This window comes from Chlamydotis macqueenii, chromosome 2 (assembly GCF_036417535.1).
Source record: "Chlamydotis macqueenii isolate bChlMac1 chromosome 2, bChlMac1.mat, whole genome shotgun sequence".
NCBI classification, from domain to species: Eukaryota; Metazoa; Chordata; class Aves; order Otidiformes; family Otididae; genus Chlamydotis; species Chlamydotis macqueenii.
The window spans coordinates 119,111,324-119,126,602 of NC_141557.1; the positions used below are offsets into that span (position 1 = coordinate 119,111,324).

General features: G+C 36.2%; 1 protein-coding gene across 1 annotated transcript in view; it reads right to left on the reverse strand.

Annotated features, from left to right (window-relative positions):
• PRKDC (protein kinase, DNA-activated, catalytic subunit) overlaps positions 1 to 15,279 on the reverse strand; it is an 85,949-nt gene that overhangs the window by 46,748 nt on the left and 23,922 nt on the right. The window contains exons 28-43 of the mRNA XM_086740790.1: positions 14,817 to 14,911; positions 13,753 to 13,852; positions 12,620 to 12,753; positions 11,838 to 12,092; positions 10,620 to 10,846; positions 9,660 to 9,868; positions 9,388 to 9,520; positions 8,088 to 8,246; positions 7,584 to 7,787; positions 6,391 to 6,576; positions 5,341 to 5,445; positions 4,190 to 4,357; positions 3,774 to 3,901; positions 2,539 to 2,746; positions 1,406 to 1,584; positions 150 to 318 (exon numbers count right to left, since the gene is read on the reverse strand). Of these exons, the coding sequence (XP_086596916.1) occupies positions 150 to 318; positions 1,406 to 1,584; positions 2,539 to 2,746; positions 3,774 to 3,901; positions 4,190 to 4,357; positions 5,341 to 5,445; positions 6,391 to 6,576; positions 7,584 to 7,787; positions 8,088 to 8,246; positions 9,388 to 9,520; positions 9,660 to 9,868; positions 10,620 to 10,846; positions 11,838 to 12,092; positions 12,620 to 12,753; positions 13,753 to 13,852; positions 14,817 to 14,911 (2,659 nt within the window). The remainder of the gene's footprint in view (positions 1 to 149; positions 319 to 1,405; positions 1,585 to 2,538; positions 2,747 to 3,773; positions 3,902 to 4,189; positions 4,358 to 5,340; positions 5,446 to 6,390; positions 6,577 to 7,583; positions 7,788 to 8,087; positions 8,247 to 9,387; positions 9,521 to 9,659; positions 9,869 to 10,619; positions 10,847 to 11,837; positions 12,093 to 12,619; positions 12,754 to 13,752; positions 13,853 to 14,816; positions 14,912 to 15,279) is intronic.

Below are 15,279 nucleotides of genomic sequence, written 5' to 3' on the forward strand. Positions count from 1 at the left end.
AAGAAAGTCAGCTATAACTCCTTCTATTGCCTCACTGGCAATATAACTGCATGCCATTCAGGTTTGAGTCTTTTATTTATTGCACTCAAGTAAAATTACTTTGTGTCTCATGCTCCGGAAGCCTTCTGAAAGCAACAACTTCTTCTTACCTTTTCTGATTTTTCTGTGAAAAGAAAACCTTGATAAAATTTACTTTCAGTGAAGACACAACTGATTACAGCAATAGCACAATTATACGCCGCACAGTGATACTGTCTTCTCTTCTCCAACAGCTGACTCTCTCCTGCCATGTTTTCTGTAAATGCATCATAGCATGACCTTAAAATACAAACAGGTAAGAAAACACCATCAGAAGTCTTTTTTCAAGCAGCACAGAAAAGGCTCCAATCAGAGACCACTGAATCAACAGAATTTCAAGAGATTTTTATTATTACAGCAGTATCAGCATTAAACCCCCTGAGGCTTGTTCAAGTTCTCTGCAGGTATATTGTGCTAAAATGGAACCATTTAGCAATGACAAAGCCACCTTCCCCAAGAATTTACACAGCAGTCCTTAATGCCAGGAATACGATGACAGGCCATTTTGAGATAAGATGGAAATGTTTCAAAGCATGTATAAATCTCTCTCATTGTCCTCTACCAAGAAATTATGAATGGATAGGCATGCTAAGCTATGCTACAGATTAGCCAGTTTGGATGCAATTGTTATGGGTCTTTTCCCCGTAGCCATTTATAGATCTTCTGCAAATCATAGCCAAGACATTCTTTAAATTCCTCATAGGACACCGTGTTGTAAAATAAAATTAAAAGCAAAACAAAACAAAACAAAAAAATGAACAGTAATTCAGGAATCTTACATTTTTTTCAGAATATAAAACAAATCAAATAATATTAATTAGCATATATATTCAGTATTAATCTTTTGTCTCCTTCTGCAGTGCTGATTAAACCAAATTACACCTACTGGGTGTGCTGCTACATTATGAAATGTAAATGAAAATCCATCCCATCTTCCCGCCAATCTCATAAATACCTATCTTAAAACACAGAACCATACTCTACAAAAGAATGTAAGTATATTGAAACTTAAATTGTGAAAACACAAATTAAAGACCAAGAATCATACTGAAAAGTAAAAATAAAAGCATAAACTTAACAAATTGGAAAAAAATGGCAAAATCAGGATGCAAAAGTTATCCTGACATAGGACTGCAGTCTATGCTAGAGATCATTCTATCAATGCAAATTCAATATTCTTTATTCCACTGAACATCAAAAGCTACATCGCAGATTACATTTACCCTTGAACAGATCAATCTTCTGCTTTATATGGCATACTTAAAAAGTGTATCTTTCCAAAACCCAATTATAAATGAAAAGGAAATAAAAGAAATAACAGTCTTACTTTATTAGTGTCTTGGTAAGTTCATTTCCTTCTACATTCATGGAGCCACGGTAAGCTTGGTTAATTTTAGAGTCCTTGGAGTACACATCCTCTTTTGAAAGACGCACATACATCACTTCTAGCAGCTTGTAATACCCCATTTTCTTGGTGACTTGTGTATCAAAAGTATATTCATTGGACTGGAAACAAATAAGCAAAAACTCAGAAAGAGATTTCCTGGATCCTGCTCTTCCTAAGTAGCTCCACAGTTACTCTAGTTTCTGCTAAACAGCCTTCAACTTACTTTTACCTTCTAAAACAGAGAAAAGAGCTGATGATAAGAAAAGACAGATTCTGAGTTCCTGATACCTGTTACCATACTGGCTATCATTTGTGAGTTTCTTTACGAACTTCAATTAGGTGCCAACATTTACAGCAAGAGAAACATGGTGGTGGTGACTCTATGTAAATCTTGGTTTTAGCATTTTGTTTTCAATAACTACTACTAGATTTGGATAATTCCAGCATCTTGTTTGACCTGCTGCCTTTAAACAGTTGTATTAGCAAAGCGCATCAGAGAAGAACTACAGCAAGAGCAGAGACTTCTACTGACAATAAAATCATTGCATGTAACTATGCTGTAAATTGGAGGATAGGCTGTAAATAAAGAAAGGAAGATCTGTGCTCTTAATCCCTTCCTGAAGGATCTTTGCAATGATTAGAAGTTGTATTTCTTTCTCTAGAAGTAAGGCACCTAATTCATGAGCTTTCATTACAGAGGTTGAATATCTCTCTCCTACAACTAACAGGGTACAATTTTACGAAGCTTTTATATTTCAAAGTTAGAAAGGGCTTTTGATTTTGACAGAACTTCAAACTCCTTCAGAAGCATACAGATAACATTTCCACTTCAATTTTTATACACAGTAGATACATGAACATAACACTAACTTCAGAGGAACAGTGCATTACGGAATAAAACAAAGTTTCTCAGTAATCATCAAACTACGTAATTGGCAAAAACTTCTGCTCCAAGACACAGAAAACTGGAAAGTAAATGGTTTCAATTAGTGTTTCACTCAAAGTTAAACAAAATGTACCAACACCAACATTTTATTAGATCTTCCTCAATGCTAAAACAAAGTAATTCATACCTTTGTAAATCTGGAATTAAGTGTATCCATAGCCTGTACTATAACCTTGCCAAAGAATTCTCTCAGTGCATCCAAGCTGCAGTGCCACAAGAGAGTGAGGAGGGAGCGATCCATAAATGCTTGACGAGTAGTATTTGAAAGAAGGTCTTCACTCTGGAACATTTTGTGAACAGTGTCCAACAGTGTCACTTGTTTGTCAGTGGTGCTCCTAAAAAAGATGGAAATCTCAAGATGAAAACTCTTTTTTACCAGACTCTATTTATGTTTGAAACCCCGGTGACATTTAAAATTTTTATTGTCTGCATTCATACCCTCTTGGGTTATCATTCTATAAGACATACAAGATCAGGTTGAATTGCCACTTATTGTGGAGCTCTCCAAAGAAAATCTCAGCTTCTTACTCTGCAACAGACGGTAAACTTGCTTGTATATCTTTGTTAGTTTAATCCAAAAGCAATCATTAGATTCCTCAATCACTTTTCAATGAACAATCTAAAAAAATATATTTATCTGGTACAAGTGAAGGATGGAGGCAAACAGGAAGGAAAAAAAAGAGGAGGAGACTTCACTGTTATCAAGTCCTTCTGTCAAGACCTTCTATCAAGGTCCTTCCATTAAGTGTTCCACTAGATGAACTGTTGTTCTGAATAATTTTATAAAAGCTAGAACTTCAAAATTGGATTTGAGCATAAGATAAATGACTTGGTCCAGGAATCTACATGCTCCAAAACAGTCACTACTTAATAGCCCATCATGAATTGGAATGTTTGGTTTGGAAGATACTGCAGACCTCTTCTGTGGACACAGTATGTTTGTGTCTACAATTCACCACTCTGGAAACATTCAATTAAATAAATGTGCTGTTGTATTTTCAAAGGCATTGAACAAAGTGTAAGTGCTATCAACTCAAGTGATCATGTGGTTATGCAGGGACAGCAAATATAGGTATCATCCACAATTACTATATTCAACCCAATTAAACTCAACTAGAACAAGCTAATTTACAGGAAGGCTTTACAAAATTTGCCCAAACATTGGAAGTGTCATCTGGAAGTTGGTGCCACTTGTTCATAGTACAGAAATATTTTGGAAACGTGAAGATGAAAAGTAAAATCAGAATTAAAACTTTAAGGTGTAAATAATCATTATTACAAGGACAACATAATAGATTAAGTACATTTGCTGCAGCAAAAATTCAATGAGAGTAAGAGCAAAATCCAACAGACTAAACTCACCTTCTGGAAATTCTTTTGAAGCTGGCTTGAAATAAGTCCTCCATGAAATGTCTGTGGTCCCTACAGAGGACTTCTGTCATCAACTGCAACAACATTGGACTCTGAGACAATTCTAATGCATCTAAAAACTGAAAAAGAAGTAATGCATAATAAAAGGAGGCACATTGGATCAAACCAATTCCATCTAATTATGTAATTATTTTTCAGTACTGATAAGACGCAGATGCACAGAAGGATATGTTTATTTAATGTGTATCTGCACATTAAACCTCTGGATAGAGACATAACTCAGAAACAGAAAAGCTGATTTCCTTTCATGAACTGAGAGTCTCTCCTCAATTCCAAATCCCGTGAAACATTGTTTCGAGACATAGTTCACTTAGGCTTCTAATTACATATTTGTTAAAAATACTAACTTTCTTAGTGCAGTCTACATAGTTATTGTGCTTCAAGGTTCCCTTGGGAAACTCATCAGACCTCATTGGAAAATTAAAAGCTACAAGTTGATCAAGAGCATCTTTAAGGTCACTAAGTTCTTCTCCAGTCAAATTAGTGAAGAATGGGAGAATTATCACTGCTTGGCCCTGGAAAAAAAAAAAAAAAAAAGCAAAAATAAAAAAAGCAGTTTCACATTAAAAAAAAAAATATGGTCTAACTACAAAGCAAGATGAACAGGACCACAAAACAGCAGCAGTGGCTGTGCCTACTGATTCAATGCACTGACAAAGATACGTTACACAGCAGCTCATCTCTCAGGTGCTAGTTCAGAAAACAGCTTTAGCAGTTCAGGTGACTGCTGAGTGGGAGTTAAAAGTTAATTAATATCTCACGGCTGACATGCCTATGAATAAGACCTCACTGTTCTTTTAAGCAAGCATCCGTTCTCACACAAGTCACTGATTAAATGCACTACCTGGCAGCTAAAGCAAGATCCCAAACTTTATTTATTTTGAATGCATATGAAAGTACAAAATACTGTCTAGCTAAGGGTAGGCTGGCAGAGCAGCAACTATGCAAAGCTGTTTCATAAATACAAAATTTTATATCTTCTAGTCCTAACCCTACGTGCCAGCATCTTTAATAGCTTCAGCTTTCAATATGCAGTACTTTATCTCCCTCTCCTGACCAAGGGACATACAGCAGTTAATCCATTTGTACAGGTCCCATACTTGCAGATATAGACATAAAAATCACAGTAGATGTTTGTAATTTGACCTGTAGGAAATTACGCTCCTCGCTGAAAGCCTGATCAGCTGTCATTTCTCAAATGAACACTTTAGAGTTCTAAACAATTTGCAATTGACAGTAATTTTTTTTCATAAAAGTCACCAAAAAAAAGAGCACCTAAAACCAAAACATGACATTCACATTATTGCCTTCTGTCTGAAGAACAAAAAGGATTGATAAACAATTTTTAGGATGTTGAACAGGAGGATAAAAAACAGAAGTGGTGTACAGGTTACTGTGCAAACCAATGTAAAATTTAAGCCAAATAACAGGGAATTTCAGGAACAACTAACATTCTAATCTGAGGAGGATTGGGAAGCCTTTGAGGTGAGCAACTTACCTTAAGATTTAAGCCTAAATTCTGATCAGTAAGTAGACTGGTATAGGTATTAAAAACAGCTGTAAATGCTTCATGATTGGTATTGAAAGAAACTGAAGAGTCTATCTGGAATGACAGAAGAAATAAAAAAATTAAGATTTTTTTTCTTTTAAACTTGTCAAAGAGATCATTGTATTAATGAACATTTAAAAACCCATGAGCTATAGAACTGTTTATTTCCAAAGATACACTGAACTAACATAAAGCACTGAAAGAGTGATTTTAGTTTTAAAAGGACTATCAAAAAAATCCTAAAAGCTCCTACACAGTACAAACAAAATTATAATGTTGGATATTTTCAAGTTCAGAAAAATACTAAGCTCTCTCTCAAAGCCAGATTTCCTACTGGTCACTGCACTGTCAGCTAATACAGCAATACAGTTCACATTCTGTGTTCTAACACATACCTTTCCCAAAATTCAAGTTTAAAATAATTAATTATAAAACGAAAAAAATTCTCAGTAAGTGATCTTTCTGTGTATTTGCATACAGCTACTTTTACAAGTTCCTAAAACACCCCACAATAGGATAAGTAGATAAATTATATTTTTAAAATAGAGAAAGGAAAAAAAAAAGGCCAAAACCTCAACATAACAGAAATTAAAGATATTTGAAACAAAGATCTTTCAGCAGTCTGTTGACAGGGACTTTCAGGATGCCAACATGGCAAAGAACATTATCAGAGGCTGCTTGGTTTCAAAGTTTACTCTCTGCACTTGTACAAGTTCCCCAGAAGAAAAAGATGCAGCTAAAACATGAGAGCAATTAAAAAAAAGAAAAAAGGGGGGGGGGCAAAGGGGGCAGAGTAGAGCAAAGTCTAGTAATTTCTGCCTGTCCAAGTATTTTTTGTATATGCAAATTAAAAAAAAAATAAAATTTCAGATTCTGATATTCTCTAACTTTTTTTTTCCCCCAAACACAAAACATTAGAATGAAATAGCATTTCTTTAAAAAAGATACTATTCCTACAGAATTAGAAAAGTTACCTGGATTTTACAAAGCAACACATACCTGGAGAACTTTTGCCAGCAGGGTCAAGACTGCCATTTTGCTCTCGGGAGCTGAACCTTTGGCCCACCAGCTGTCAAGTCTCTTCCAGTTCCGTAGTACAGCTGTGACCAGTTTCACTCCTTGCTGCTTGCGTACAGTACGCTCCCTAAAACTCTGATCTAACATGCCATTCAAAACGCTACCAACCTGCAAGGAAAAGCAACAGGTAGATTCTTGCATCCTAAATGAAAGGATGACAGGATCTCTTCACTGGTATGGGCAATCATTAAAAAAACATCATGTAGCAATGCTAGATTTAAATCTCAAAAGGATACACAAGTCTCTCTCTGCAAGAAATTAAAAGCACACACTTTTCAAAACACAGACTTCTACCCAATTTACTCCTGTTTTAAAAGGATGATCTACTTTCCCAAGCATCTTTTTAAGCAAAAGGCAAAGCAGACTTTTGATTTTTTTTTTTTTTTTTGACCTTTTAGTTGCACTGAAAGAAGACCTCTCAATTATAACATGCTTCCTTCACAGACCTGAAAGTGAGCCCTATATTAGTAAATAGTGTGGACCAACAGGAGAAAATCTCTTAGGCAAAACAAGCAGTGCTGAGACTGAGCACATGACATCTACCCTGTATTTATTTCAGGTCATGGGGGGTTGTGTGTATGTTTATGTGTTTGTCTGTCTTTTTAATACTTTGATTTAGCTCTACTCTAGTCCAGTGGACTAAATGCCCATTAGTGCTTGCAGTTCATTTTCCAGTTCAGTTTTACTCAAAATAAATCCAGTCCACATGCTCTGGGACCACTCTACAATGAAAATCAAAGCACAGTAAATGGGAACAATCCGCCTTGCTTCAAAAGGAGATTCTTGATCTGAAGTACTATGCAAAAAAATCCTGAAATTCGTAAGATTTCAGGATAAGTAATAGGCAAGCACTTTCCACTAAGTTTGACATGAGATGACAGATAGCCTAAGTTAAGTCAGGTTGGCAGAGATCATGAAGGCAGCACTAGTAGGCAACAGTAGGCCACGACAAAAAAAAAAAACAAACCCAAAAATGTATCAACACAATGCTGTCCAAAGTGCAATGAAATGCAGTTTTCCCCTACTACACACTCAGTGACATCCACATATGACAACAAAAATTATTACTTCTAACACTCCCATTTGACTGTCCTTTTAAAGAAGTATTCTAATACCATTTGGGGATTGCTGACAGATGATTCCATAAGTTGAACTATGATCACATCCAGGTTTTTCAGCAGCTGTTGATTGATGGTTTCTGAGAACAGGCTGTAGAAATACTGTCCATGGGAGAAATTGATCAGGTTCTTCTGGGATGCTCCTGATAACGGCACAGATAACACCACTGTGTTCAACAGCAGACTTACTAGCTCCTCACACTGTGAAAATTAAGGTACAGAGACAGAGTTATCCCAAGCACGTTAATTTCTTACAAAAGTGTGTGAGTTTTTTAAAGCTTCTAGACCAAACTCTTTTATGTTACCAGAAAGCACAAAAATAAGGTACAAACAGAATATTGAAATGCTTGTTATCTACAACTGTCACTCAATTAATCCATAGAATCCTCTGTACGATTATGAATAAAACATCAGCTTCATCTACTCAAAATGAGTAAAAGACTATTGATGATGAATTATTAAATGATGATTCTGTATTAAAACTAGAGACCCACATCCTACCTGGTCACCAATAGCAAAAGCCAGCTGCAGGAGCCCATCAGCTAATCGCTTACTGCTGATGTCTAACGATGGAAGAGAGATCCTTTCACCTCTAAGTGCAATACCTTTATAAACAACCAAAAGAAGCTTAGAGCCAACTGAGCCATGATGTCCTTCATCCTATGAAAATGAAGAAAGAAGCGACAATTAATATAAGCTGAAAAAAAAACCAACACAAATTCCTTCATCCTACAGAAATAAAGAAACAAGTGACAACTAACACAAGCTGAAAAGAATAATATAAAGGCCTTCCAGTCCACCTGTATAGCTAATGAAAACACTCGAACTCCAGATCATTTTCTGATAAAGCAATGCAAATATATCACAAGACACCTTTCTGACTGAGGAATAAGATTTTTAACCAGACAGTCCTGTTGTGTACAAAGTTCAGAAGAAACTAACAGTCATTTTAAAATCTTAAAAAAATTCTGATCCTCCTCCTGTTTTTTTTTCAGATAGTAACACTACTACAGAAAAAAAATGAACAGCTTAGTCAGAACAAGCGGGCCACAAAAGGTAAACCATGCATCTCCTTGAATATTACCAGTCTACAATCACAGCTCTAGCTTTTGCTTAGATATAGAGGATATATTGCTAACACTCCACAGAAATTAAATATTTTGTTACTTGCTAAATGTAGCCTTGCTCACCAGTAGACAAAATTCTCTCAGTCCTTGTGGCTGCTGCATAGCCTGTTTTTGTTCAATTGCACACAGTAAAATAGATTGATTACTATCAGAAACTTAGTAGAAATAATTATTTTCAGTAATACAGTCTAAACACCCCCCCCTCAACTGCTCTCCATTCTCTTTTCCTGCAGCTCAGACCCATTATATTGCTTCTGATCAGCCAGTATGTATTCCTTTTTCCCCCATAACTTTGAATATTCTCTGTTTAAAAATCGTGGAAAAATGCCTCCTTTAGAGGATAGCAAAGCCTCATTTTTTTGAGCTTTCAGTCTTGTGAAGCTGACTAAAAGGAAGTTTTAGCTAGATTTGGGTTGCCTCCAGGCCCTGGAATTGGAGGAAGACAGACATAATTATGAAGATTGTTCAAACCTCAGTATCGTGCTACTCATACCCGTGAAATAAGCAGAAAACACTTATTTCTGATCATATTCAACACCAGCCCTTCACTGTTGATCTCATTTTACACAACTTCTTAATCTGATCTGTTCTCTGTTTTCATAATGGCATTTTATACAAGAAAAGCTCTTTACCGTATAAAAATATTCAGCATTATTTGCTGGATAAACAATTACCTGATCATGAAGAATAGAATGAAGCAGGCCAGATTTCTGTAGTTGCTTGCAGGCAGAAAGGACGGCACTAACTTTAACTTGATCAAAACGTGCATCTGAATTAAATAGATCAACAGAACAAAGGTCCTCAAGGCTAATGGAAAAACAGAAGCAACAACATTGCATTGGTGGGGAGCTCCATGTGCGACCGTACACAACACTATTTGTTTTCCATTTCTCACAGAGAGTGGCATTTGTTCTGGATACATCCTTAGCAGAAAGCCCCTGCTTACCTCTGCGGTGTGATTCTTTTTTTTATGCACCGTTTCAAAGATTCTTCATAGGGAGATTTCATCAAAGCTTTCATGAGTCTTACTGCGATATCTGGGAGATTTTTCATGACTTGCACATCAGCAGTGTTAAAGCCTACATGTGATGGATCACACACTGTCGTCACCAGAAGCTCTATAAGGCTTGCATTAAGCAATTTCTTCTCAAGTAGCTAGAAAGAATAAAACATTAAATAAAAGTTTTATTTTAAAATCCATTTTAATTTCCCTATTTTATTCTTCACAACGTATCATTAGTCCTTGTATCTAAAATGAAACAAAACATGGAACAGTAACTATTCTCACTAAGGGTCATTCTCTTTCTCTATGAAATGTCTGACTTTCAATCAATTGTGCTAATACACAGAAATTAAGTATCTCTAAAAATATACATAGGATATATGTTATCTCATCAAGCTGCACATATCTTTTATGTCCACATAGGCCAGTTTCAGTCTCGATTATAAACCTGTAATCACCTTGAAAATCCAGATATACACCTCTGTGACAGGTCTCTCTGTAGAGACTAACTTAAAACAAGAGATGGTCACAATCTCAGAACTAAACCTGGCAGTGTAAATTTCTTAAGAGACTCCAAAGTACTATACAGTTAAACATAATTTATACTGCACCAAAGCTGGGCAAATGGAGAGAAGTGAGTATTTATACTGAATTCAAGAAAGAATTACCACAATTTGCCTTTCTGCCTTTTAAGCAGCTGTCACCTCCACACATCGAAGACCATCAGAAGTCATGCAAGAATTATTTATTACAAGTACTCCATACAGAACTACAATCTCATAGTCAATATACAACTGGAATATACAGGAAATATTAATTCCTCTAACCAAAATTACATCAACCACTAAAATTCAGCTGCACAATATAATTCTTTTCACTTACATGTGAAGAGTAGCCGCCTACCTTCCAGAAATCCTGCTGGCATGTTTCCAGTATCATGGTGACAAACTCCATGATTCGGACTATAATTGTACACTTGCTGTAATTATACACATCTCTCTCTTGTGGACTGAACACGCTCCCTTTTGAACTGCAATCAAACCACTGCTCTGCTGCGTGGATATCATGCAAAGCAATAGTTTCAAGGAAGAACTGCACAGCTTCCAAGAATGAGGATCTTTCATTTACACCTAAGAAGAATAATACTAAGTTGATATTATACAGTTGCTCTCTATTTTTAAATATATTATTTTGTGTTTGGAAGAAAACAGTCAAACAGAGATAACAAACGGAAAGCCATCACATCTCACACCAGTATTTTCTGAAAGTCCTACCCAGTTCCAAATAGTAACACTCTGGGCAGTGAAGGGCAGCTTTCTACTTACTGATCATTACAAGCACTTATTTATGATGACTATTTACACATATGTAATAAAAAGGATGAAAAATTAAAAACCCTAGTTTTGAATAATTTAGCTCTATGCTAACCCCATCCAACAATGATCTTCCAGTATTGTTTTAAACCAAGACAGAAATGACACTGACAGACAGACTACCTAGAACTTGTACGAGACTTCATATATGAAGTAACTATGTAATTGTACCATCAGTGATAAAAAGTATTTTGTTTAGATCTGCATGAATAACTAAAAGAAAAACTTTTAAAAGATGCTCAACGGCTACACGGGGTATTACTATGCACCTGATCAAAGTTCAAATACAAGGTTTTTGGACCTGATGCAGTTGAAGCATCAGGAACTGAAGAAAGGTAACACGTACATGGCTCGAAGTGAAAAGGGGACTTCTTCTATTGCTTTCTGATAGCTCCCTCCAGACATTAACAAAGAGTAGGTAAACAGCTTTGGAAGGATTTTCAAAACAAAATAAGAATCTATCTCTTAGTAAAAGAAGTTGCCGGTGACTGGATGACTGAGAGACAGAAATTTAAAAGTGTATTTCTAGGATTAAAAGGAAACATTTTAAGATGCACTATTAACAAAGTATTTCTTCATCAAAAAACATCCAGTACAACAACTGTCATTGAAACCTTTGGGAGAGTTTGTAAAATTCAGCAACTCTACATTTAAGAAAAAAGCTTAAAGTTCAAGTTAGGAAATTCTCTTGACTGGACTTTGTGTAATGAAGACATGAATTAACTTAATGCAACAGCTAATCGCTCACCTAGTATTTCATGAGGTTTGATCATTCGCAGCTCAAAGAATGTATTGTAGCAGTCCAGCGCTGCTAAGAACATATCCATCCACCGCATGACAGTCTGTAAACTGAAGGGCTCCTGCATACCACGGAGAGTTGGCTGAGAAAGGATCCCAGATGGACTTTCGGCATCACTGCCACCTCCTTCAAATTTGTTAATGAGGAAAGAAACATCTTGTTTCTTGAGAACATCAGCCAACCAAGAAGACGGAGACTTGTTTCCTGATAGAAATAAAACCAGAAATACAAATCCTCTAGGAAAAACACATTTCAAACTAGCAAGGAAGTAGAGGCAAATGGACTGAGATGCCCAAACTTCGTGTTTTCAACTGGATCTTCTAATGGAGAAGGTATTGGTTCTGGTCAAGCCTTGGTCATACTACTTAAACTACACACAAGGAAGAGGTCAATTTGTGAGACACTCCCACTAGTTCCCAGCCAGCAAATATTGCCTTCATAGCTGATAAAACAGCAGTTCTGGGCCTGTAAGTTCTCCTTCCTGGCTGGAAGGAAGTTTGCGGTAAAATCCTCTCCTATGCCCACAAAATTTCCACAAACCCTCATGTTCTCCCAATATTTGATTTCCAATATAAGCAACTACTCAGTTTCTATTTAACAGCACTGAGTGAACAGACATATACTTCAAAAATATTTTTTCTTGTCATTAACACTTTGCACAGAAAACATAGAGGGAAGGCATGCACAGTATTTAGAAAGCAAAAATGATAGTGCATTGTGACTTACAATACCTGGTAACAAAGGAACAAATTCATAGAAGAGCTCCATGGCTTTATGTCGGCACTCTGTCTGAGGTCGTCCACACTGCACTAAGAGCCACATGACAATGTCCAGAAGACACACTGACTTAGTAGCTGGAAATCCTCTGCACAAAAATATTAGGCATTAACAGTCCTCATGGTACCTACCAAGAAGCCATAGTCTTCCAGTTGAAAAAAAATCAAGATGTTTCATGAATTATGAATGTCCTTCTATCCATCTAACCCCAACGCATCTGCACTACAAGGAAGAGCTCTTCTACAAGCATATCTGCACTACTTTCTTTTCTCCCCACTCTGCTATGGATTCCCAGAGCATAGTTTTCATGGAAAAATTTTAAAAAACAGAATCAGGTCTCTTCCTTCTCCTTGTAACACTCAAAGAGACAAAAATGGAAATTAAAGCCTAAATAAGCCTACAGTTTTCCTCTGTCCCTGATTATCCAGTTTCCTAACTTACTATATGCCACAGCAGTGAGCTAACTGCCAGATTCCACTTGCCTGTTTCTTTAGGGTCACTTGATAATTTAGGTCAGAAGTGATCTCAAAAGGTCTCTGGTCCAACCTTCCTGCTCAAAGCAGGGTCAGCTATGCAATCAGACCAGGTGACTCAGAGCTTCATCCAGCCTGATGTTGAATCCATTCCTGTTTCTTCCACCTTTTTCACCACCCCTCTTTAATCATTGATCACCCTACTGTAGCTCGTCCTACTTCTGCTAACACTTAGAGCAATTAAAAAAAAACAAAAAAAAAAACCCAAAAAAAAAAACTTAAGAAGAGTTTCCTCCAAATGCTTTGTAACACCAGTGCTGTTGTTATAATACACACTGCTATGAGTGACACATGCTTTTCTTTCCCTTCTGTCCTTGCCAAAGTAAAGCAAGCTCTGTTCTGAGCTCACAATGCTGGAATACAGAATGACTAGCATGATCTTTTTTTATCACGTCCAGCATTTCTCACCAATGTTTCAACAGACGTATCAGGAGATACCCACTAGCCACAGCCACAGAATGTATTCCCCATTCAGTTCTAAGTATTAAAGGAACCACATACATCATTAACCAAAATGTAACATTTAAAAAGCAAAAGAATGGTAAATTGCTGACCGTGGTACTCGGCGTTTTCCTTCCCTGTTCAGAGAAGGCGCTTTATGCTTGATTATGCGTTTCAGGTGATTAATAGTATCACAACATTGTTGAGTGGTACCTGTTAGAAAGAGAGAATTGACATGTATGAATAAATGTCACTTGGCTAAATCAATCAAGGTGTTATCTCTATAGAAATGGTGCAAGTGACTTGCACACACTAATGTCTATCACCTCCACTGCTCTGTGCTTCTGTAGTAAATTTTTCAAGGCCGCAGAACAAGATCATAAAATAGCAGACAGGTCAACATGGCAACATGGCCTGAACCAACTGTGAGGCCTCTGTTTTAAAACTGTGTATTCTATTTTCCATGCTCATGCTGAGAGAAACTGTAAAATCTTCCCATAAGAATATTTCTTCTGGGGCCACTTCTATGATATCCTGAACTGCTTCTCTGAAATAAATCAATCTTTGTAACATCAGTTTTTGGTTTAATGTTACAATTACTATTAATTGATGAAAGTCAGAGCATGGGAAAAATAAAAAAAAAAGAAAAAGAGAAAAGCAAGTTTACTGAACAATCATTACTATGGTGGAAGAGGTCACAGATTCTTCACACAGCTACATACTGTTGTGGAGAAGAATGACAAGGTAAACAGGCAAGGGTATTATAAAATCATGGAAATCTTCCACAGAATATAGGGAAATATCAATTTTTCAAGTATTTTGTTTGTTATAAAAGAGTAAACGTCAAGATTCTCATCAATCTACATTTTTACAGTGTGTAACTGCAAAACCAGATCAAATCAAAAGCACCACTAGCATTTTTAATATTACTATAAAACTGTAAATCATCATAAATGTGAAAAGGTTTTTTCTCTTGAGCATTAAATCCTCCACCTTTCTATGTTGTAAGGAGTTGATTCAGAGTTCCTAACTAGGTATCAAATGACCTCTCTATCAGGAATAAAAAATAATCCTTCCTTTGGTGCAAAAGTCAGCACATTTACTTTTCCTCCAGCTATAGATTCATGGTTCGGGGTGGCTTTTTCCTTCATTCCACAGTTAATTAATTATAGCTCACCTAATGATTTTTCATCTGTATGGGTTAAGGCTAGACTTTCCAGAAATACAACCAATGCTTCAAATACAAACTGCTCCACCAGAGAATTTTCTTCCCTTTAAAAATCAGGAATAAATATGACGAGAAACATGAGTAGAAGAAGCACTAAGTGTGAAATTCTATTTAAAAAACAAATTAAAATATTGTAGAGATAAAGTGCACGATGCTTGCATAAAAAAAAACACATCTAAGCCACTCTAAAAGAATAGCAACAAAGATTCACTGATCACCTTTAAAAAGCGTAAGTTATTTCCCATAAATTTGTGACAGAAATTTAAACTTCGACACTCCCCAGTTGCAGAAAGCCTGAACTACAAAATCATAATTAAAAATTAATAACCTGAGTAACTCAACTTTACAGCATTGCATTCATTAACAGAATGAGTGCCAGTGGATGACTATTCGAGGTCTATGCTCAATTCTT